The sequence below is a fragment of the Galleria mellonella genome, unplaced genomic scaffold (assembly GCF_026898425.1).
Source record: "Galleria mellonella isolate WM207_F2 unplaced genomic scaffold, CSIRO_AGI_GalMel_v1 utg65, whole genome shotgun sequence".
NCBI lineage: Eukaryota > Metazoa > Arthropoda > Insecta > Lepidoptera > Pyralidae > Galleria > Galleria mellonella.
The window spans coordinates 9,883,127-9,909,622 of NW_026442138.1; the positions used below are offsets into that span (position 1 = coordinate 9,883,127).

The window sequence follows — 26,496 nt, forward strand, 5'->3', positions numbered from 1 at the left end:
GGGGAGACAAAGTTACACAAGATTTTTTTTTAATAACATGTAAATATTTATATACACAATAGATACCCTCTTTTAATAAAGAAACAGGAAACAATAAAACTTAAACTTAGATTTTCAAAAATATATAATATTTCATAATTAGGAAAGCAAATTACTGGATTTAAATATATAATTGTTTCAGTCATGTACCTATGGTTTAAATTCATTCTTTAAAAAGAAATATTCAGCACTAAAATGACACATGCATGTTCTGTTGACTCACAGACGGTACAAAAAGATGCCAGAAATGCTTTAAGTATAAAAATTAAATAATGTGACATGACTATTAAAGTACTTGTCCTGACATTACAAATATTATTTATTGATAGCAAAACCCCTCTCATGCTAAACTCTTCTGATAAAGACCATCTAAAATGTAATCTTTTAAACTATATTCGACATAAACTTCATATAGGTAGTCTGAATCAAAATTTAACCAATTGCACTTAATTTTGTACCAAAGATTGACATGCAGAGTGACAAAATATGTGCAATCGCAGCATCTATTTAAACTGTATCTATGACTTGATTAATGACAAAATATTGGCAAAATGGCAAAATTTATTATATATTACATCATTTATTCACTGGCCGACGTCGTCTTAATTTCATTAAAGCTTCTTGCCTTTTCTTTTCAATGACTAATTTTAAGTCTAGTGAATTATTTGTTTTTTGTTCATACAAATTTACATTTGTTGATAATGCATTTGATTTAGAGCTGGGAATCTTAAGTTGGAATTGATTTCTTTTGACTACTGCTTGTTGTGTACTCTGTGTACTTTCAAGTGGACTGCTCCTTTGTGTTGCTGTGAATGGTAATAACCTTTTTGCAATTAGTTTTTCTCTAGCTTGTAGCCTTTTTCTCTCAATCTCATCTGGACTGCATTTTATTGGAGAGTCTCCAGAAACTGAAATTAACAATTAATTAATAAACAAAAATGCATAATAAGGATTCTGAAATTTTATTTTCCTATTATTAATAGCATAAGGTGTTTTTCTTTCATTTGAACCCCACTCCAACTCCTTTGTGAGATTTAGTAAGATTCTCTCTTCTCCAGCCCTCTCTTATCTGTAATATTTTATATAAATACCATAATAATTTTGCTTATGTCAGTCAAATAAGAAAATAATATAAAATTGAAGTAAAATTCTCAGTTATTGATGATATATTATTTTCTTTTGTGCTCACATAGCTATTATGATCCCTAATAAAAATATTTGTTTAGATAAAATAAAGTATTTACCTGAACATTTGGCAGCATCATTTCCATAAGGCATTGAATTGTACCTGCCAAAAGCCATTCCACTTGTTGATGGTTTATTTACATTAGCACAAGATGGTGATTCTGGCATGGAACTATGACGACCAAATACTTTAGTTGAAGGACTACCATCATAATGTGTTAACTCCTTTACTTTCCAATTATCCTCATTAGGAACATTAAAATTAACTTTTCGGTTTGTTACAACTGGCATTTGAGTCAATTTCTCCAATGCACTATCATTTAAATCACTCACTAAAGTATCAAATGAATCATTGTTAAGATGAGGTGAATTACATTTTTTGGTCTTGCTCACAGCTGGTGACTCTAACTTAATACTATTTAATATGGCATCCATTGAATCTTCATTTATTTTAAAACTAAAATCAGGTTTAAAATTTCTAATGTTGTTTTTATTTTTCTCATAACAAACTTTTTTAGCTGCAGTCGGTTCATGTTTCATTATATTCTCTTCAACCACTTGACTGGCTTTTAAAAGACACTCATTCATTGAATCATCTGATTCCAAGGCTGTTTCTGGTTCGTGTTTACTGAATTTTGAACTTAACACATTCCGTCGGAGGCATCTTGAATTTGTTTTCAAACCACTCTTTGGAGAATCTCTTGGTGATTGCAATGTGTCATTAAAAAAAATATCTTCATTTTCTGATCTTCTGCTTTCTGGTGTACGACTATTCACTGGCTTTTTCCCTATCAGTTCATGTAGATTTTGGTTCAATTCAATTAAATCTTGAAACAGTTCAGTTCTTTTCTGTGATGGTTTAACTACTTTACGTCTAGGTAATTGTCGCTCTATTTGTTTATTTTTGGATGACTTTTTTGTTTTTCTACTTAGAGGAGTGGAATTTCTTAAATGCGAGGCGAATGTGTTTTCCGACTTTGGAGTATAAAAATTCCAAACGACATCTGTTTCACCCTCTGCACCATCTTGTGTACACAAAAATGGGACGGGACTTCCAGCCTCAGAGTCACATATTGAATCACTGTCTCTAGATGGAGACTCTGCATGTTCAGGCGTTGAGCGTCTCAATACTGGAAAATAGATTTCAGAAAAAGAACATTACACAAATTTGGATTACACGACAATGTGTTTTGTTTTGCATTATAGTAAACATACCTTTACTTTTATTTTTTGTTGCTACCATTTTAACACAAGAAACTTTTTTACTCATAAGTCTGTATAAAATAGAAACTTATTTAGTAAAGACTACATAAACAATTTTTTATTAAAACACTAAAAAAACAGATATTTTGGAAAAAAATAGCAAAAAAATTATAAAAATTTGACAATGACACTGATTTTTTTAATGGTTTTTAAGATATTGGGTTCTATCTCTTTAGTAGAGTGATTTTTTTTTCCTTGTATAATGTTAACTTTTTAAGCACTTAAATCGCGTTATTAATTTAGCAACTTATTTAACAATTTAATTCTGTATTTATCTGAAACCTAATTATGTAAATGCATAAAAATTGTTAAGAAGAGATCTTTGTCTAACAATAATAGTGCTCTTCTTTATCTGTGCCATACCTAACGTAACGTACGTAACGTAACAACTTGTTTTGTTAATGTTCTGTTAAAACAAAAATTACTTTTACCACAAATATACCTATGTACTAATATTTCTTATAGAAAACTACCCGACCGACCTGCCTCAGCTTCGCACGGGTGCAATGCCGATATTAAATATACCTACAACTTATATACACTACAGAATATCCTTATAAACAACGTTTATAAGGATATTCTGTACAACAGCTTTTTGTCATTAGACAATACAAACATGATAAAGGCTATAGAGCGAAGCCTTCGACGCGCTATTTATAGGCATACGCCGCCGGCCGGGCCGATGCCGCCGCACCGCTATATCCCTGCTTTTTTAATCTATAATATCTTCAGAAATATTCATTTACATTACATGCTGTAAATGATCATATTTGTCTATATTAAATGGACAATGTATTTAAGGTATAGGTAAATAGATAACAATTAATACTGTATTGCTTAAAATCACTTCTTAAATAACCCATTTTTCCCCGTAAAATATAATGGATAAAAATGGTTATTGTGGGTTATCCTTAAGAGATAGATATATACCATCGCGGACATCGCGGAGCACTTTTTAATTACCTATTTAACCATTTTTACGGTTAAATATTAACAATATTATCATATATTCTGGTATGTAACTTTTAAACAATTTTTGGTGATAATTTTGAAAGAATGTCCTTTTTCTGATGACTTCCCATTAAAAGCTAAATTATAATATTTTAATGTTTGTTGAAAATTCGAATACATATTTTTATTAATCGTACTTCACTATACATTAATTCGATAATAAAAACATATTGTGTCAAGCGTGCATTATGTAGGTTTTGTATCCAAGAAATATTATCAATAAATACAAAATTATTCCAACAAATATTAGGTACTAAATAGATAAAAAAATAGATAACCCTAAAAAGGATACGTTTGTAACATTGATTAATTAATACGTGGGACACTCAGAAAGTTTTGCGACACTAAAAAATGTTAGGTAATAATAGGTAAATATATTTTTATTACCTACATGTTTTCAAAGTACTCTCCACCAGCCTCTATACAAAGTTTCATGTGTCTGAACCAGTTTTCGAAACACTTTTTCCAGTCCGTCGCAGACACCTCGTTTACAGCCTGCTCGAACGCTGAGAACACATCATCCGGCGACGAAAATTGTATTCCTTTGAGCTGATTTTTTATTTTTGGGAATAAGAAGAAGTCACACGGTGCTAGTTGTTTCTGGATCGTATTGATAAATCCAGGATTCATCATCTGTAACGATATCGTAAACACGCCGCGACGAGCCTGCTTCAAATTTGTTTATCATATCATGGCACCATTCCACCCTTGCCTGCTTCTGAACATCGGTGAGACTGTGCGGCACCCAGCATGAAACTATCCTCCGCACCCGTAGATGCACATATAGAATCTCATGAAGGTTTCCTAATCCAATCTGCAGTATATGCTGAATCTCTTGGTATGCAACTCGTCTATTGTCTTGGATCAAATTATGCACTGCTAGCACGTTTTCTTCCGTAACAGCCGTTAAAGGGTGACCACTTCTTTCTTCATCCCCAAAATTAGTCGACCGCGCTTAAATTCATTATACCAACGATACACGGATCCATGAATTCCATTTGAAGTCTATCGATTCGTACGGTTTCAGGCAACACTTAAAATCGTAAAAGATCATAGCGCGAAAATGTTCTCGATGCAAATCCATTTTTCAATGAGACACGGTAATTTTAATTAGCTTGCAAAAAACGTGGAGGGAAGTTTTGAATTTAGAACGTACCTATTTTTACTTATTCTAATTATTATAATCATATTTTTAAATAAAATATAACTGGCCAGTCTCACATACATAAAAACTTTTTCTCGCAATACTTTCTAAGTGACCTGGAATATCTCAAGAATCATAGACAGACGTATCTATGTCTCATTCTACTAATTAGTACTTCTCTACTGAGAGGTACTAATTAGCAGAATGAGACATATCTCTCTTTAACACTTTCAGTAGATATTGGTCTTGTTCTAAAAGTCTATAGCGGCTTGAGCCTACTTTGCATTTATTGTCATTTGTAAAACAAAAACAGAGCTGCTCCGTCTTCTTTGTCTTAGAACTAGTAATAGAACTATACTTAATTCCAGTTGTAATTTTATTATATAGATATATAATTATATAATTCGAAATGAGAGAAAAGCCAAAGAACCTCAAAATATAAAAAAAAGCACCAAACGCAGATAAAAAATGTAATAGTAGCAATTTATTTGAGGCTAGCACTATTCTTTATCTAAGTATGAAACGAAGTTAGTTACAAACGGTCACAGTATTAGTCATAAAAAAATCTACGGTCATAGATACTGTCTAACAACAGTGGGGTGTCAGCTTGTCTTAGTTTTAAACAGTCTGTCTCAGTCGTTTGGTTTGAGTCTTTCGTTAATATTGTCTGTCTATATGATTGCGTAATCGTTCGCAATGCTCTTTCGGAAGTGAAAATCTATAGTGTAAAGTGGAAAAGACATCGTGAAAAATGTTGGCGGACGGTGAAATTGTTGGTGATGGTTCATGGAACCTCACCATTTACGTGACGGACTTAAACGAAAAACGTACAATGGTCGTGAAGGGCGACATGCACATCGGCGGGGTTATGTTGAAGCTGACAGAGAGCTTCGGTGAGTTTTTTTTAATTGTTTATTTACTACAAACTTTGTTTACTTATTTATAATAAATTATGACATTGATAAATTCTAAAAGTTGTAAAATCTGTTTTACTTTTTGTTTTAAGATTTGAATTATGGTACTATTTACAACAAATTTAAATATGTACAGAAAGAGATACATGAATAAAAGCCACTTGATCTGTCTACCTCGTAAGGAGCCTGGCATGTATATGTATATATTAAACTGGTCAATGACAAATTTAATAATATTTGAAACACTTATAATGTATTATATTTATTTTATATACGCCTAATAATATACTTAAAATATATAAACTTATACTAACTACGACAACGAAAAAAATATACATTATAATCCTGTTAATTCTAAAATAGATTATTCCGGATTAAAATATGATCATATATAAAAATATTAAAATGATGTTTCTACTAGCAAAAATTTGAGAAAATAACTAGATATAATTTTTTTTTATTTTATACTTAAGAACAAATCTTGTATCATCCTGAAATGATTTTCTCTCTATCAACAAATTTACAGAGATATAATTTAATAATTTTAGTTTTAGCCTTTATTACCTAGATAACTTTATTTGCATGTATGGGACTGACCATACTGACTGAATATATATACTGCCTGAGATAAAAAATAGCCTATATCCTTATCCGTCTCACATAATATGTATTTACCAAATTTTATAGGTTGGTTACCCTGATATGACACTACAAAGTAACAAACACTGTCACATTTATAATATTAGTATAGATCTAAGGAGGTAGAAATAAACAATTAGTACTTACTGTGGCCTACTGTGGGAGTAACAATGCCAATTGCTTGCAACATTTATCAAATTGGCATACTATTTATTATAGAAACCTAATAATAATATTCCTGGAATATATAAATAAAATATGATTTTTGTTGAATTCATTATCATTATAATGAATTAAAAAAATTTAACTGACCCTTTGGAGGAAGACAGGTTTGTTAGTGATGCAGACTACCAATCACATTACTAGCAATATACCCTATATATAGGTCAACAACCACCCTGGAAACTATCATGTTGAATTCTAAGTGTATTCATCACAATAGGCTAACTGACCAGCCTTTTCATTCTCACCTATCATCTCACTGGTGTTCTGCGAGCATATACCATTAGCTCAGGCAGGCTATGACTCCATTGTCATCCATTAAAAAAAACACCCTTTCTACTGACTCATCCTTACCTATCATTTCTTTGGCACCCTACCAGCATAAAGTAATAGAACAAGCAGGTCTATCTGTTTTCATTTATAAAATATATATACTTGTTTAGTAGTAAACCAAACAAAGTTTTTAATTAAGTTTCAAAAATTTTCAGAATATTATAATAATGTAGTAAATTAAAATTGTTTAAGAAATTTAATTTGAAATTAGAATTATTCATCTTATGTATTGTATATATTATTTAGTTCAATCACAACGACAACACATGGGAGGTATCATGGGCGAAACAGTATACTCTGTTATGTCCATGGTACTGCTCATGTCTATAGATGATAATTACCACTTTCTATCAGGTGGGCCGCCAGCTTGTTTGCCATTCTAAGTTGTATAAAAAAAACTATTGCAGTCATTTGCAGGGCTCGTGTTTGCAATATCACCATCACTCATTTAATCACACTTTGATATCTCAAGCTTATAATATTATTTAATAATGTTTAATTTTAAATATAAGTATTGTAATCAGAACCGATTTGTATAGAATTTAAAAAGAGAAACTTTTAGAGTATTTAGTACTTTTTATGGACAAGCAACTGAATATGGTTTATACTTGTATGACCATGTATTGATATAGTAAGTATAGTAAACAAAATATATCTAGGATTTTAAATATTCATACTTATCATAATAGTAAGATTTGTGAGAGACCTATTTAGATAAATAGGTATATGCCAATTTTTAAGCACCTAACCAGCAGTTTTAATTAATATTTCTCAACATTCTTAAAGATATAAAAAGTCTTTAAGTGTGTAACTGAGACATAAAAATTGTATTCACATCAAGTATCAGTTTTTTTGCACATTAACCATTGTGCAGAAAAACGAAAAGTAGTTACTTACCAAGTAGGTAAAACCAGTAGCATATTTAAATAATGTTTTCTCATAAAGGTTCCTTGATTATTGCAAACAAAACTACCGATGTTTGTGTAAAAAAAAATCAGTTACAGTACAGTTGGCAGTTGTTTAAAACCTGTTTGCATTCCAATGTATGGTGCATCTTGCTTGCAACATTACTTACCATTTTATCAGTATTCATATTCATCATTCCACAGACGCCAATCAAACGCTGCCTTTGCTTGATAGCAATAAAATAATACTTGATGTAAAGAGCAAGTGAAAGAGACATTATAGTTAGGAAGGAGTGAGATGGAGATTGCGCGTACGCAGCACCAAGGCACGCGTCCTTCGCAAACGATGCGAGGGACAGGTTTTTGCTCCTTCGCTCGCAAGTGTTATGTGTTTTTTAATCTGTATTTTGGCTTTCGACAATGTCTACCTACATTAATAAATCTACTGTCCATTTTCTTGCAAATCGTGTGTATCTATGTTTAGCTATGGACAGTTAACGGATAATATGATGATAATGTATAATATAGTATTAAAATTTTATTCAGAATTTTTGTTGATGATATCACATACTCTCACATTACTACATACACACATGGACACAAAGCCATAGAGTAGAATTATGAATCTACTCTTCTTGAAGTCGGTTAACATAATTTCTATAGCCACGTAGTAAACATGTTTTTTATACAAAACTTATGATTTATTCATCAAATATTTGTAGTTTCCTTAAGTAGTCTTACGATGATAAATGTAATGCAATAGACGCCTTTTGCATCGTAAACAATCCGTAAATTCTCGCCTACACTAATATCAACACGATAAATAACATTCAAAATGGCGTCCAATATTCGCCCACTTTACTCCAAACTTGCATTGCTGATTCCAACAATATAACATTCTTATTTGATCACACTATGATTTTCACCTTAAATAACAAGTAAAATCTTATTATTATTAAATGTTATAGTATATTGACTAAATCAACACTCAACATAGCGTTAGAGACTCAACCATGGAGATCATAAGATATCAGGTCTTTTCCCACTTTTATTTGATAAAGAATTGGCTTATTTGTAATTTTTGTTTATAATGTAAATCGCGGAATTTACACGCTTCTCTCTTGCCACACTTACAAAGCCACAGATTACTTAATAGTTCTTCCGATATTTGTATAAACGCTTATTCATTGATACAGACTTTCCATGGAATTACAGATGATTCCGTGTTTCACGAAAACGATGTAAGTGGACGAAAACTAAAATAACGACAGGTTTCGGAGACAATGTATGATTTCCAAATGCGCCTTAAACTTAACAGGAAAGTAGATATACTAATCTGTTATAAGAACTACCTGCCATTTATTATTGTATTGACCTACATGTTAGTCTCTGAAGGCAATAGATGAAAGATCAGATACCTGCAGCTAAGAATAATAAAATGGATGTGTGGGGTGACAAGAAATGAAAAATAGTATGTATTTACTACAAGAAAGTCTAAAAATCGCGCCAGCAATGAAATTAAAAGTAATAGCTTTTTTTTATACAACTTAGAATGACAAACAAGCTGACGGTCCACCTGGTGGAAAGTGGTAACCGTCGCCTATAAATATGAGCAGTACCATGGACATAAAAGAGTATACTGTTTCGCCCATGATACCTCCCATGCGTTGCCATTCCTGAAGACTCAGGTGTTATTCCTCCGTACCCAGTAAATTCACGTCATATCCCACCCTTCAAACCGAAACACAGCCATGCATACACAACTGCTTCACGGTTGAAACACGAATGGGACCGAGGTACCCAAGCAATCGACTTTTGTACAAAGTCTCCCTCTGGTATTGTATTGTTATTGTAACCTGTGGACACCAGCAACACTAACGGAATCACGTGCACATTGTCGCCCCTGAAGAAACCTTAATATACCTTTTTTAAAAATCCCATACTCTAGTCTCTAAGGAGAACATCGGCAGAGAGCTCCTTCCAAAGCGTACGCGGAGAATATTCTTTTGAAACTATAAGTGACCATTTAGGTTTTTAATGGGTAATAACACTAGCGGGGCACCACTGAAGGATGGTAGGTGAGGATGAAGCATATCAGTTAGCCCATCGTGACAAATTCAACAAGAATTGTTCAAGCTGGTTTCCGGGGGAACCACGTGGAGGTCGTACCTAATAGGGCATATTGCTAGCAAACTGTCAAACTCCATTGCTAACAATCCCTTTCCTCCACTATTTAGGTTTTTTTTGATGGGTGAAAATGGTATGGTAACCTCGCCTACGCTAACGGGATACGCTGGCAGAGCACCAGTGAAGGGTGATAGATGAGAATGAAAACAGGCCAGTTAGCCCATCATGATGAATTCATCAGGAATTAACCATGATAGTTTCTAGGGGGAACCGCGAGGAGGTCGACGTGGTTGGATATATTGCATGCAATTGGATTCTCAGTCTCCATTACTAACAATCCCTTTCCCCCCACTATTTAGGTTCAACCGTGTGAGGATGAATTTCCTCTCGATAACGAGCAGTGCGTTAATAAAAGATGGCTGTTCCATTATCCCATTATTTGGGATAATGCAAAGCAATAATGAATTCAGAGACTTTTAAAAAGAATCCTTTCTTTTCCTAAAGAAAGTATTTTTAAACCTACAAGTTTAAAATTTTTAAGAAGTCCATATTGTAATCTATCGGAGAAAATATTGGTTGAAAATCAATATTTTCTCAGCGTCACTAGAAACTCGCACTTTTGTACTTGTTTAAATTCTAAGGATGTTGACTTGTCTACTTTCCTAATTACATTAGGTGGTGCCCAAGACAAAGTAGTGACCTAGAGCAATACTGGCGATTAGTATATTATATAATGTAAAACAGAAAATAACTTTTTGTATCTGTTATAGTCAGAATAAATTGCAAAACAATAAGGAGTTGACCTTTTAAAAATACCACTAGCCGTATCTGTTTGAAATGGAAACAAAATGACTTCAAGACTGTGTTTATCAGCATAATGATAAATGCATATTATGACATTGTATCTATAATTGGCTTTATTTCACTTTTGACTTTACTGCTTTAGTTGTTTTCGATACCGATATCTTAATTGATTTTCAAATTAAAGGTAGGATAAGTAAAGTTGCTGGATACAGAGGTATAACACTTCCGGAATAACATGCATGATGCATGAAGGGTGTCATTCTAGATAATCAATATTTTGTTCTATAATGTTCATTATTAGCCAACCCTTTTATCATTATACTTATTAAGATTTGAAAGACGTTTCGACTTGACAATTTCTTGAAGATAGTAAGTCAGAAATGAGTGCGCAAACGCAAGTACCGGGGCGCCATGTTGCGTATCCGGCGCCTCCCCCCTCTGCAGCCGGAGTAGATAAGGCGTTATCATCCGCTCATTGTTCCTCTGTGCCTATGCTGATGAGGTACGCTACGTACTCGATAGTCAACATTCGACCAAAGAGTAAAGGGCGTTGACTTGCTGATATACGAGTAATAAGGGTCCTTAGTTTAAAACCGACATTTACTACCCTGAGTATGAATTTCTTTAAAAATAACATTTGTCTTTAAAATTTAAACTTCGAACATTGTATTCTGATTAAGCATCGCTACCATGTCCATATAAAAATCCCAAACTGTTATCTGCATCGCGTATTTCATTAATTGCATCTAATTATTTCTTATCTAATGATGTCAAAAGCTGTTAATGTTATTAAGTGATTTTCCATTATCCATAAAAGCGTTTATTTAACAAAACGAACTGTCATTAAGGTATGGGGAGATAATCGGGACATATAGGTCCTTATAATAAACGCGTTGTTTTAACGTCCTGTGTTGAGTAGGTATTAATAAGCCCGCATTATTTTAAACGCAAAAGCGATGAATAAAACCCTTTGTGTTTTAATGTGTCTTATCACACATCATCACTCATGAAACAATGTATCTCTACTATATTGGATGCATATGCATAATATGCATTTTATAGACATATAATATATTCTATTTATATGTGTTATCGTTTTTATTAAAAGTAAATAATCATTAATATTATATGTTTAATAAAACAATCCTTTCACATTGACGGTATTTCTGGAGTTGCTGATTTTCATGAGCTACAAAAACTCGTGTGCCTCTTATAAAAAAGTCCGTAGTTTTAATTTTTGCTTCCTCTATTGTCTCGTGATATAAATTTTATATTCCTACTTACTGAAATGCATTAAAGTAACCACTTGCATTTAACTACTTTCTACTTACCGATATTAGAGTTTAGTGGTCGTTTGAGATCAAGATGGTGCTGAAACCAACTAAGGCTGCGACAGCCGGAGGCTAACGGTTGCGCGCATTCTCGTTTCTCCAGACACCAACTAATTGCTGTTCTTTATATGCTACTGTTTCTATGTTAATGCACGAGTATTATTATTATTTTATCTCTTATTTTGTTCCATGAATAAATATAGCAGTTGTGTTTGCATGGCTGTGTTTCGGTTTGATGGGTGGGATATGGCGTGAATTTACTGGGTACAGAGGAATAACACCTGAGTCCTCAGGAATGGCAACGCATGGGGGGTATCATGAGCGAAACAGTATACTCTGTTATGTCCATGGTACTGCTCATGTCTATAGGCGACAGTTACCACTTTCCATCAGGTGGGCCGTCAGCTTGTTTGCCATTCAAAGTTGTATAAAAAAAAATATCGTATAAACACGATGAATCAATAAGGTACTTCATATCATTAACATCATCATACCAATAACAACCCATTACGTCTCAATACTAGACACAAATCTACATATTCATGCTATAACTACACTGCAAAGGCGTTTGATATAAGGCATTTATTCATGTTTTCTTTTCTTTTGCACTGATGTGTCGTGCTTTGTTCACTTATCCACTTCTTACACTGGGTATATGAAGTAGCGATGACTCATAGCTAACTCCGTCATCACACGTATTTCATGTATAATATTCAAATTTAAATTATTGGAATGTATAAGACATATCAAAATGGTATGTATGGACACTCAACATGCTATTCTGTTAGCTTGCATTAACTACAATTAATTCAAATAATAGTACCTAAGACTATTGCTACCATATTAAGCCGGAGGTAAACAACATTGTTTTAGTTGTCCTAAACTGCAGAATCTAACGTTCTGTATGGTAATCACTAACCTTATAAAGCTTGTGCTTAATATTTTAGCTAAGATCTCCCGCGGTGGCCATGTTAGTTGTCACGTTCGCGCTCCTTCACAACACGTTTCAACCTATTTGCAATGTAAATGATGACTACCTGCTTATATAGGTTGTTAATTATTATTAATTTACAATTATTGCATTGAATTTGTGGTGCTTGGTTAAGCAAATTTTACGATCTAGGTATTTTGACTGTATTAAAATTTCTTTACATTTTCTCATTCCATAAATTTTTCCGCCCACCTTTAATTATGAAATTGGACAGATTCAAAAGCAGTTTATGATGCACTTGAGAAGTATATTCCTAATATGTATTGTGGATATGTTTTAAAATAATTCAGTGAACAAACCAAAGAATCTTACAGTGGCAAGTGTACTGAATTAGTCTCCTGGCCAAATATCGTTGGCTTATATTAACCACACAAGGAAGCTTAGCCTGTTTTGTGTTAGTTTCAATGAAAGTTTTTATTTTCTTTATTTCTTTTGTTTAATCTTCATTATCCAATAACGAAACCTGAAAAATAAATGATAAATTTTTAATCCATAAATATTTTTAACTTCGACAACCAGCTTAATAGGTTTCTATTTTAAATCTAGATGACATGACGGACTTGTCACGATTAATCTATTGTCCTGGCCAGATTATTAGATTTTATTCTTTATCTAAAAATCTGTGTATGAACATTAAAAATAGCTAACTCAATCTGATCCTTCTCCAGTGATGCTCTTACGAAATCACAATTGTTAATAATGAAATTTGTTTACCATCTATAGAAGTTAGGACACTATCATTAGATGCCGTTATTCGAACACGCCATGCAATCTTATGTTTAATGACACGCTATCAAATGTTCATCATGTAGAAGTACCTATAATGTTGCAACATCCCATTAGTGCCTAACAAACATTTAAACTTTGGACAGTAATAACGTTCGCATAACTGAATGTAAATAGACTACAATTGTTGTTTGATTGATCATCACTCAGTATAACATGTTTACTATTCTATCGTATTCATTAATTTAGTTTGATATTACCGCGACACGAGTTTTCAATTTCTCTAATTTCAATTTTAAAACGCGCATTGTTCCCCAATGCTTCTATGTTCTGGCAAATTAGAACATCGTCTATTGTTTCTTTTTGTTATGCAAAACTACTACGCGTTCCAGTGATTTACAATATCTTTATGACACAGTAAAAAGCATATAGGTTTGTAGTAGTTACGTACCCATGAAAGTTGATGATACAAAATGGGATATAGTATCAATAAGAAAAACACAATTCTTAAAGTTTACAAATTGATTTACCTACGAAAATTATAAATAATACGCCTTTATTTCAATGCACCAAAATTTGAAGAAACAAATACTACTTACAATATACTGATATTTAATGGAATTTGTAATTTATACTGCAAATTCTTGAATGCTGTAGTGAACTCATAGTTATTTGTCCATAGAGATTAATGGAATGATGACGTAAAATGAAAATTATTGTACTTCTATAGAGGTACATACAAAAATGACATGATTCAGGTTTGCTGATGACTCGATACTTGTGTATAGCGGTTAGCAATGCATGATTTCGACCGGTTTTTCTGCCACACACAGTGACGTCATAGCACCGTAGAATGACCAGTCACATAAGGGTTAATGTCGGTCTACACCTGTTTCCCTTCTCAGTTATTCAATACTTCTGTCACAGGGATATAAGATTAGATAGATATTATATATAATATTTATGATATCACGAAATCAAGGCAGGAATCAAATATTCTGATCTACTTTATATCTACTTGTAAAAAAGTCTACTGATAGGACGGATAACCTAATACTATACGTTCAGTTAACATTGTTTCACTAAACTGTTTTAATTAGTATTTGCTCATAACTTTGCCCATATGATAATCTTTGGGTTGATTGACTGGATTAAAAAATGGTCTATGGCCTCCTGCGTTGGAAAATACTATATGCATGCCAAATTCGGAGCTAAATAGTACGAGTGTTTCTCTCTTATAAAATTTAAATTCCGATTTCATAAGTGGTATAGTATTAACAGAATATTGATAAAAATTTGGGAAGTTTACGATTTATGACTAATGATAATTGACGCCATAGCTACCTAATTGTTATACACACACTGCGCAATATTGATTCAAGATAATTCATCTACTATTTAATGTATACGTACACTACAATGATTACCATTATCCTCGACATACTCACGTTCTTCCAATACACTTAAATCAACAATAATTTAATTTACATCATTACGCGGTATATCCTGCCTTATATCAACAATATCGACTGTTTCTATTTCATTAAAGTTTGCGTCCGTAAATCATGAATCGTGCCGGGGAATTTAAACTCCTATACTCGATTTAGAGCTGCAGGCTGCTATTTATAACAGACTGACTTCACCAGTTACGATGGAAACATTACACGTTACTGGTTTCAACACCTTTACGCGTTCGGTTCTGTTGACGTTTTGCCAAAGTAACGTACCTTGCCGTGTAGAAACTTTGTTACGATCTACCTGTGATCTATTTCTTGATATTTCTCTAAATGACCAGACAACAACCCACATAAAGTGACTACTGTTGTTCAAAAATACAAGAAACACTATAGTATAGACGTTGTAGTGTTTAACTGTAGGCTCTGTACGCTCGTGACTGTCTTGACGTGTATCGCCTTTTGAAAATTAAGGTTGTATGCCTCTTCTATCAATATTTTCTATCTTACGCAATTGTAAGATTACACTGTTGTTTCAAGTTTATTTTTTAGTCTAAATAGTAAGTGTAGGTCCTGAGTGATGGCGTATCACTTATGACAGATCAGCTGCCAGCGCAGTGCGCTGATTAGTGTACGCGCCAACTCACAGTCCGGAGAGAGTCAAACATCTTGGAGTATTTGTTTAGTGCGCTGGCGGATCCGCGATGCGCCGTCACTCAGGACCTACACTAAGGATGTAAGGCATTTAGAATAATAGTCACTCGAAGTCTTAAAAAAATATTGTTTTTGTAGGCGTGATATTTTTTATAAGTAACATAAACCGTTTCTCATAACTTTTTAGCTCTATATTTTTTCTCTATACATATGTTTAAAAGAACTTATGAATTTTAGAATTACAAAGGGAAAGTACTCCCCTTTTTGTTATTTTTTTTTCCTTAACGTTTGTGTTTTTAATAATTTACAGCTTTAATCTGTCAATTATTTTCCTTATTCATTCAATGAATTACATTTATTTATTAGTCGGTACATTATGTCATCATTTATATACTCGTATGCAATTCTACGGTTGTAGCCATTTATAATAAAAATATTCGTCCATATGTTTCGTGTGTCCTCTAATATTATGAGGTCAAGGTCCCGTGCCGTGGGCGCGTCACCACTCCTTTTATTTACCGACCCATTAAACGCAATTGTCTTTATTGTTACTACAGTACTTTTCTCATTTTCTTGTTGACCATACAAAGTTATTCGCCCTTCGTTAGTGTCACCATGACAAAATATTCTTTGTCACTAAAATAACGTAGTCTATTAATTAATATGCATGAAGGATGTATATAGCCTCTTTAGATCAACGCCATTGCATCCACGATCGGAACTTAACGCGAGGGCGATTACAGGTAAATTTTAAATTAACTAATGCTGTTGAATTTAAGGTAGTATGCAAAATCTGATTAGATCTTGTAAAAACACTCATTCCAAAATTTGCAATGGATACAATATGCATTGCACCATTATCATGTACTCGACCGGTCTAGAATAAAAGATGCTGCTGCTGTTACTGTGTTTGTATTATCTACTTATCTATATTCCATCTTTCTATCTGTGTATGTATATGCATTCTTTTTAACCACCACTTTGAACACATGTAGTATATGGAAGGTATCTTTTAGTTTTTTGTGGCCACGTACTTAAATTTATAGCTACTTTCACACCTCTGTATTTCACGCAACGTTAACAACATCATTTAGTTTCTTGTGTGGACTTTCCTCATTTACTATATTTAGTGCTGTGACAATGACGCCATCCCTTCATGTCGCACATGGCCATTACAAAATACAGGCGTGTTAATGACAACACAAATTGCAAATTATACTGGGCCAAGGATAATTCAGTGAATATCGTATAAACGTAATATACTTATAATAATTGTAACAGAAATACTCATTTAAGGCAGTTTTCGTAATGTAGTTTAAATAAATTTTATTTAAAATAAACAAGTCTTAATGATACTTTACTATCGTAGGCGACGACGACCTATAATTATTTTCTATTTTTTTTTAATTACGTTACCAATAGGTAAAAGTTTCATTGTAAGTAAATAAGAATTATGTCTTTCAAGAGTTAAATTAATAAAAAAAAAATACTAAAGAAAATAATAGTATACAGGAAATTTATATTAACGGGTATGCATAAACAAAATTACTGGAAACCGTAATCAATAATATTATTGTATGTATAAACTACCTACATAGTAGTTTATAAATATGTTATTGTACTAGGTTGTACATTAGTACTGTATTAGTCATTGGCATATTTAGTTTATCCTCTAAAAACGTTTGTTGGTTAGTAATATCAGCCAATTGGTTGTAAATAACATTAGGGATATCGCTAATATGCGGACACACATTCCCCAAATTCTGTAGCATGTTTTGTTTGAAAGTCGATGCCCGGTTGCCCTTTTGAGCTTGGCATTTCCTTTGGAAATATATTCTGTTTAAAAGAGTGATGGGTCTTTGTCTGAGTTAATTTCCTTTTCAACGCCTGTCATACTTGTAATAATAGCATTGAGTAGATACGCTTTTGGGAATTCATGTTTTAACGACCCCGTTAGCTAAGTGCAAGGTGTTCGACTTTCTTATTGTTATAGTGATTTTAAAAGAAGTAAAATTTGTCAGATATACATGGTTTTAATTAAATAAAACTATTGTATGATTGTATATCTATGGTAATTTTTGTCCATTGATAGTGTGCTAATTGGGTGGAATTTTAATCATCTCGAAAACAGAATAGGCTCTTTTTGGTAACACAACTTTAAAAAGACTGCAGCCAACTCTTAATTTATTTATTATGTTTAGTCTGTTGCAGGAAGAGTTTTGGTTAACATCAACCATACGTGACTAATATTTAGAAAACTATAGCCAAGTATACACTATAACCGACTATAATCGACTAATACTACGAATATAGTCGACTAATTCTTCATGTTTTTAATCTTATTGGAGCTAAGGTTCTAGTTATAACCGTAAAAGTAAACAAGTAAACATTGTTTACTTCTTTTTACTTGTATTGCAGGCACATTGTGCATGTTATATAAAAACCTGCCCATCAAGTTACTAATACCTAGTTTATTTTATATTTTATTCTAAATGCACTTTCTTTAGCTAACAATTTTAATTGTTAAAAAAAGTTCATATTTTATATGTTCTTTTAACCTTTCCAAAGATACTCGTATTTATGCAGAAAGCAATTTCATGTAGGTAACTATGCACGCAATGCAAAGATCAAAGTGCGGATTTCCAGTAATACCATAAGTTTTTGTCTTGCACCTTGTTAGTTGCCTTATAAAGGCAGTAAGAGAAATTTCTAGTTCCCAAGTAGAACAAATAACTTTATACTGACGTTCTCATGCTGCTCCTCATGGGAATGTATCCATATTTGGATCGAAAATAATAATAAATCACGTAAAAAGTTCCGTAATTACAAAATGTAAATGCAGCTTACTTATCAATATTAATGATGTTATCTAGGAAGGGGGATTAAATCAATCTGAATAACCAAGTACTTCGATACCTATCAATTATGTATGTTTTGTGATTTTTAATGATTGTTTTAATGCAACTATATGTACGCTAATTAGGTCTATTTTTTTTTTTTTTTGAGAATATGATATGAGTTAATAATCGAGTTTAATTTAATAAGTGTAATAAGTGTTGTTTAATTTAATCAATGTCTAGAAGATTTTTGGTTAAAACCTTTCAACAAATCTAAATTACTGCTTCTTTTAATTCACCCTCGTTCTCTTCTGTTTCCACCTGTATTATCTAAAAGCTTATCTCGAGAGAAGCTTAAGTCGTTGTAAGATAAAAATGCAAACGTTGAATGCTAATCTATACGATTTCAAAACATTTTCTTAACAGTATTGAAACACTGTTTTTTTCTTTTTCTGTTTTTTTTTTTTTTTTTTTTTTGTCTATTTTATTCTGTCTTAATGAGTAATATCATAGGAATTCGATATTAAGACCGGTCCTAATAGTTGAGCGAATTATAACATCCGCGCGTAACGAGACCATTATGCAACAAGTGCAATTGATCCTATATTGAAATCTGCTGATTATATTAAGCAATATTCATATGTAGATTACTTATAAAAGCATCAATACGAGAAACTCGATTTACCTTTTACAAAGTGATCTAAAGATAACAACAACAAAATGATTAGACTATACTCATAACATGATTGGAATTTTTCTTTAAATGTTTAAAATTATTTATAAAAGAATTATAATTATTGTCAGTTTTTTTTTTTATAAATAATGTACATACTACAAATGTTATAATCCAAACCAGACAGATGGTTTCATTATTTAACCTTACCGCTATGTTCAGTTTTATAAAATTGATTCGTCACGTTTTCAAGGCGTTATAGATTGTACTGAACACTAGGTAACTGTTTTTGTCCGAAACATAATTAGAGTCAAGGCAAAACGGTAAAAACTTTTTGTTGGAACGCTAAAGATAACACGAGAAATATAATTTTTGTGCCACAACTACAGGTAAAATAAGTCCACAACTGTTGAAGATATATCACCTAAGTTAAAAAAGTACCTTCGTATTCAAAATTTCTTTTTGAAGTCACCTATTTAATTTTCTTTTATTATCATATTATTATTTTTACTTTATAACTCATATTTGATGATCTATCTTGTAGTTAATGTCTTTCTAAAAAATACTTTGTACTTTCAAATTTTTTACTCTAATTTACATATTACACAGAATTTTAATATCCATATATAACTAAGTTTATTTTTATTTATTTATTTATTCATTAGACTTAATGCTAAAAGCATTCCCTACCAGTCCACCTTAAATTCTCAAAGTTTATGACGGCAAAGAATATTTTTTGCTTCCAGTACAGCGTATCCTCAGTTCTAAATTATCTCGGACAAAATTTTCGCTTGTTCAAAACTCTCTTTTAAACTTTCGTCCCCCTGCGCAATACCAACATTTATTTAAATTTTATTGACAAACTAAAGGCAAGCTTAGAACTGTTATCATTTTCTACTAGCCGACCTATATTCTATTTGTCTTAAGTTTTCTTGGTTTAGGTAATACTTTCAAAATTCTTATATCGTCATAGTCGTAAAATACTGACGGATCTTTGTATGTAATCTTTGTCAGATCCGTCAGTATTCTACGACTATGACGATATGTACTCGTTTCTGCTCTTCTATTAGTTTAAACTATCACATTTTCCGGCTCTTCGTGTGGTTTCATTTAATGGAGTTATTTTATGTTTAGGTTTCTTGTTTGAAGCTATAAGCGTTCGACTTTATTTATGCAACTATGCATAAATATTTTAGAACAGTACTTACTGTAAGACCGCACGTATAATATATTATATCGTAGATGAATCCAATTTATTGTTTTATAAAATATATTCCACTAAACTAGATATTGGTAGTTCCTTGACACCATGTCCTAGTTTATTATTAAACGATTATAGTTTTTTGCCTCTTACACTTAATCAACCGAATCCAAAAAGAAAGAGGTTCTTAATTCGGTTGTATTTATTTTTTTTATGTTTGTTACCTTATAACTCCGTCAGTTGTAAACAGATTTGGAACACTTCTTTTTTATCTAAAATAATATACTTACAGATTGCGTCTATAAAAAATTACACAAATCGGTTCAGTAATTTTTAGATTAAAATCACTGGTTTGTCACAATTGAAGTCGGGTTTTGGCACAATCTTTGATTTTCAGACTTATTATATATCTAAGCTTACTAATATTACAAATACGAAAGTATGATGATGGAGATGCATTCAAAGTTCAAAGTAGTCGTTCGCCATCATTACCATGTGTTAGTAATTTTATAACTTGAGAACAATTTTACATTAAATCCGTGAACTAACTTACAAATGTTGCAAGCATTCAAGGTATTCGTTGTTATATCCATAACTACTATTACAAAATTTGCCTTTAATAATGTTGTCTTGGAAATGTCAGCATCTGTAGTCCGGTTTTGGTCTGAGAATTCGCATGTAAGTATACTTTCTTCACATATCGTTGAATGGCTGGTCAATGAACAAATCGATTTTAAAACGCTCTGAACATATTTTACTACTCGTCCCGTTGATTATCATCTTCAAATTAATCAATTATTAAGAAACAAAATAATATCTGTACTGTGAATTGTAACACAACGAGTGGCCATTTAATTAACCTTTAATGTCTCTTAATTTGTTTTGACATCAACTTGCACCATATTACGTCACTAACTTGTCATTATATTATATCTGAAACTATCTATCTATCGCATTAAAATAGTTATGCAAATAGACACAACCATAACACAAGTCACGATTCAAATAACCAAGACGTAGTTTATTGTCCAAATTGAATCAAGATTAACCCTCGTTATCGGACCACCCGCATATCTTCGTTACGTTTGATTGATTATGTTTCTCCGTGATGTTGGAGTATTTTAAACACATCAGTGCCACTAATTAACGCCTATTTTATAGATATTCGAGTTAATTAAAGAGTTTAAAATAATCATTGTGAAAGTGTATCATGTAAATATATGCTTGGGTATTATTAGTAAATAAAACTTTCGTGCCAAGGTTGTCTAAATCATATAAAAATACGTGATGTTCAGAAATTAAAAATATATCTATAATTTCGTTTTATTTTTTATTTCGTGTCCTCTTTATTAATTCTTAATGGATATGTATTATAATAGATAAAGATATTCAGATATGAATAAATGGAATATTGGAATCTGTCTAAACTTCTCATGATACCCTTTCGCTCCTATAGTTTACTTATCATTAACACCGATAAAAGCTAGAATTCTTCGAAACCAAAAGTCGCTGCGTCTGTGTTTTGTAGACGTGCTAAAATCTATCTCTAAGAAAAAACTTAGCTGACTGTGTCTATACTAACAAGTAATGCACCATTGTAAACTTTATGATTTGGGTGGTAAACTACGGAAATGATTGCTGAGCGGTGTCAGAAACTGAGTTCCCACGCGAAAAGTGTCTGTGTTGGTGGCAAGTGGGGAGATAAATATTTGTAAACTGCCATGAGCGTGTGAGTCCTCGACCTTGCAAAGAGACGCATAGCGTTATGTTGTTTAACGAAAACCTATAATTTGTAATTGATACCCAATTTTTCTTAAACGACTTTCAAAAAGTGACGATTATATTTCTCGGTACTTTTTGTAGCTTACGTTGTCATTTTCTGACTTTCATAAATCTAATTACAATGAGATAAGAGTTTATTTCAATGTTAGTCCCATAATGAATTTTGTGACTACCGTTTCTTGTCAAAATGAAAATATCTCTCTTATAATACAAAATACGATTCGTTCTAAATTCAAATACGTATTTACAACGTAATAACTACGAAACTTCTCCTCGTTTTGTTACAACTAAAGTCGCTGTTTTCTTTTTCTAAACAATATGAGTACCTGTTAAATTTCTCGATGGATTAAATTGTCTAGATGTTCCATTTGAAAAAGTAGCTTCATGTTAGCGTTTGACTTTTACTAAAGTCTTTTCTGTCATGAGTCGTTTATATTTGATGCTACATGTCCTTTACCTTGATGAATAGCAACTTGAGTCTGTCGCTACTAATTTTGGCAGACTTTCAAACAAGTCATCGGTATTTTTTTGTTGTTACTTTAGAATCAATAGTATTGATTTTGACGCCCTTTAATTTTTTTAATGAAATTTTAAAAAAATAGACGTAGGTATATCAAATATCGTAACCCTTATTGAAAGTGATTCAGTATGTTAAGAATTTAATAAATTTCAAGCCGCAAACAATCTCAGACGACGGCGTTACTGGCACATGGCGGGCGCCTGGTTCTGTATCCTGACCGAAATAGACCACTAGCTATTTATAATGTGCGCGTATCCGCCCTGCGCACGCGCACGATCACGCATTTGCGGCGACCGCGTAAATATGGCGCCGACGCGACAATAGCCTACACCATCTGGATAAGTAAATAGTAAATACTGAACCTGATGACCTGGTTGATTCTGCAACTTATAAAAATGTCTAAAATCATCCATAATGCTGAAAGCTAATATTACGTATAAGCTTTTAACGAAAGTTAGCATCATCCATCAATCCAAATTTGAAGCTTATTGATCGGATTCCTGAGTCAGCGTTATTATAAGGGGTGTTACTTGATTAAGATCATTACTTAACCAATTTGTAAAAGTGAAAATTTATTAAATGCTATTTTCTCGCAGTTAATGTACCAGACACTTAAATCATTTTAATTTATAATTTTGCGAGCTAATATCAAATGCAAACACAATATTTACAAAGTTTGTTGTTGGAAAGACACCAAAGACACGAATAACAAGTTAATAAAATCAAAGTGTGACTACAAATGAATGAATACCAGGGTTTTTTACATTACTAGGAATAACAAACAAGTTTACAGCTCATCTAATGGACATTGGTAACACTCGCTTATAAATGTAAACAATACCATAGTTATCCTCACTGTGATAATAAGACAATAGATCAAGTGTTAGTAACTAACTCAGAGATTGCATTACTCTTCTTAGATAGATAAAATCATATTTGTGTCCGTTTCATGCAAAACTAGGTAAGATCGTGGTACCTATTTAGATGAGGCACTAAGTTCATACCGCCAAGTTATTAATTACGAAGAATAATAGTAAGTGTCACTTAATCATCAATCGCCGGGTTGTAAAGCTGAATACCTAGTATTATGAGCAACCAGAAACCAGGCAGCGAATATTTGAGGTCAGAACCTAGAACATCCAGGCCTGAATCAATTAAGAAATGTTCGATATTTAATTTAATTTTTATATTAAAATTAACTACAGTATAGAAGTACAATTTACGATAATAAATGAACTGATCTTATTGAAAGAAAACTTGACTTTGCTGCAGATACTTAACTATCAGATGAGTCAGAGGCCCTATAAGTATAAGGAAGAATCTTAAACGATTCTCAAATCTTAATTATTCAAGGTAAACGTTCACATATTATTATGGCAAAACAAACAAGACGCACCCAAGCACAGTGACGTAATATGGTATTTTTTTTATTAATAGTAATTCAAAATGTTAAAATAAATATTTTCGCGATTTGTCCCATTAATTATATATAACTGCATCTGTAAAATGTTATCTAATAAACAGAGCAAGATCATTTGACCTTCTCAGATTAGAGACATCAGAAGTATAAATAAATATTACTTCATAAAACAAGATGCAATTTATATTAATAGTACGATGAGTATCAAAAGATGAACACATTAATATTTACAAAACTTCTTTATCTATTCAGTATCTTTTTATTATATGTTCAGCTAATTTAGACCTTATACCACAATGTTAGTATCTTATTATATATCATACAGATGCTTATACAATGTTCATCCAATTCTGATGATAATCTTGTCGAGCCATTTATATACGCTACGGTGTTTACAACTTTTAGATCATCTATTTCATTTGATGCTGACTGTATCTCACTACCAATAACTCTTTACTGTTAGTGATCTGTATTCCAAATGTAAAGTAAATAAGTATTTAATAACTAAATTTATTATTATGAAAATCATTATAGACATTTAAGATGAGATTCTAAATATAAATACGTTAATATTAATTTTTAAATAACAAGAAAACTGGTTGTAACGACGGAAAGTAATATCAGTTTAACATATTTAGATCGTTTTAAAATAGTTTCAGTTAATATATCGAATGCAGAACTATAAAAGACAGTTCTTTGGTCATTATACATACCTACATACGATGACGATGTTTCTCAATATAATGAAATTCCATCAATAAATTACAACATAAACAGTGAACTATACTAATGTTTCCGTTATGTGTTTAAATATTATTTCTACATACAACCCAAATGTGTAAAATACTGTACAAAGCAAATTGAAGGAAACAGATTCACCTGAAAACCATTCCATGCATCTAAATTGCCATCAAAACTATCTTAGGATATTGGTAATTGTAATATTTTATTGTTAGTGTTTTCATTTGTGTGACACGACTTCGTGTTTAATTTTGGCTCTGGTTATAACTGTTTTGAAACATGTGAAGTACAAGCAAAACCTATTAACGTCCACTTATTGAGTACATGTTTCTCTCCAGAGGAAGATCATATTAGCTTACTATGACTACATTGGCTAGATGGATCTGTATTAAAGTTTTATATCAAGTTTTCCTTTTACAATGTTGTATATTGTTCTTTTTTTTTCTCTCGCTATCCTTTTACAATATCCTGAGGATGAATAGGTGTGGTGACTTCATTGTATTCTATCTTTACCACAACACGAATCATTACACACACATTGACTACACAAACATTAAATAAACAGTTTAATTGTCAATTTTGTACAATTCCATTTACGTAATAATTCGTACAATTCAATGGTCCGCTTCATTCAAGTCTACAAATAAACGTAATGTGGGTCACGGTCTGCCAGCTTTTTGATACATTCGAACTGTAGACAGCCTTATATCTTTAAACATTTGTATTCCTGTTTTTTTATTTTTTTTTTATTTGCACTTTATGTTAATAGATGTCTTTCTTCTTCAATCGTCTTACATAATTTGCCTAACCTTTAATATCCTATAATGATTTAATTTATTGATTTTGCGACAAGACAGGCTAGATCTAGATGCATCTAATGATGCTTTACGGCCCCAACCAGATAAACGCGTAGGCTGTACATACTCTCATCCAAGATAACGTTAAATGGATCAGTTAGTAGTAATTACGTTAATGACGAGTCTAATGCAGAACAAAATTCCTTCTCACTTGTGTCATTCTACCTAAACTTGATTCCTTAAATTTTTCATCCACGTTCATATATACCTACTTACATATTTATCGTCTCTCCTTAATTATTTTTGACGACGCCAATTATCATTATGTATTATTTTCTTTTAAATATAACTAATTGATATTGTTTTGTATGTTTTTTTTTTCTAGTTTTTATAAATACGAATTACTATAATTTTTATATTGCGATTGCTGTACAAATAGAAATGACGCCTTAGTAAATATAGAGGATGTAATTATTCATATAACATGCGATTCACAAATTCTGAACTAATTTTAATAATTATTTTTGCAATTTACTCTCGTGTTAGTTCCATATTAATTTTATTACTGTTGATATAGCTGTTTTTTACTAAGCAGAAGTTCTAATTCTAATATATCCTTAAATTCCTGATATCCAGTATCATAAAATGTTCGCCTATCTAAAATACTGGTTAGATTTAGCTTAGACACATTTATTATAGTTATTCACTAAGTGGTGGAACTAGAGACACTTAGCGATATCAACAGCGATTTCTTCATACGAAACTGCAATCACTATTCTAATT

The 26,496-nt window shown here is 31.9% G+C and overlaps 2 protein-coding genes across 2 annotated transcripts in view; one reads left to right on the forward strand and one right to left on the reverse strand.

Moving 5' to 3' along the window:
* Positions 1 to 106: 106 nt before the first annotated feature.
* LOC113519817 (uncharacterized) lies at positions 107 to 2,633 on the reverse strand. Its single transcript, XM_026905031.2, has 3 exons — positions 2,440 to 2,633; positions 1,284 to 2,354; positions 107 to 947 (listed from the first exon to the last, which is right to left on the reverse strand). Exons 1-3 carry the CDS (start codon positions 2,492 to 2,494, stop codon positions 616 to 618), a joined length of 1,458 nt encoding a protein of 485 aa, XP_026760832.2. The 5' UTR covers positions 2,495 to 2,633; the 3' UTR covers positions 107 to 615.
* A 2,586-nt stretch (positions 2,634 to 5,219) lies between these two features.
* The window catches only part of LOC113519816 (unc-112-related protein-like), a 49,038-nt gene continuing 27,761 nt past the window's right edge, over positions 5,220 to 26,496 (forward strand). Inside the window, exon 1 of the mRNA XM_052900399.1 lies at positions 5,220 to 5,535. Within this exon, the coding sequence (XP_052756359.1) occupies positions 5,394 to 5,535 (142 nt within the window). The 5' untranslated portion in view covers positions 5,220 to 5,393. The remainder of the gene's footprint in view (positions 5,536 to 26,496) is intronic.

Excerpts from the sequence above, each read along its gene's own strand:
- LOC113519817 (XM_026905031.2), bottom strand. The coding sequence starts at position 2,494 with ATGAGTAAAAAAGTTTCTTGTGTTAAAATGGTAGCAACAAAAAATAAA. Across the intron at positions 2,355-2,439 it reads AACAAAAAATAAAAGTAAAG|TATTGAGACGCTCAACGCCT; the intron begins GTATGTTTACTA and ends TCTATTTTCCAG. Across the intron at positions 948-1,283 it reads TGATGCTGCCAAATGTTCAG|TTTCTGGAGACTCTCCAATA; the intron begins GTAAATACTTTA and ends TGTTAATTTCAG.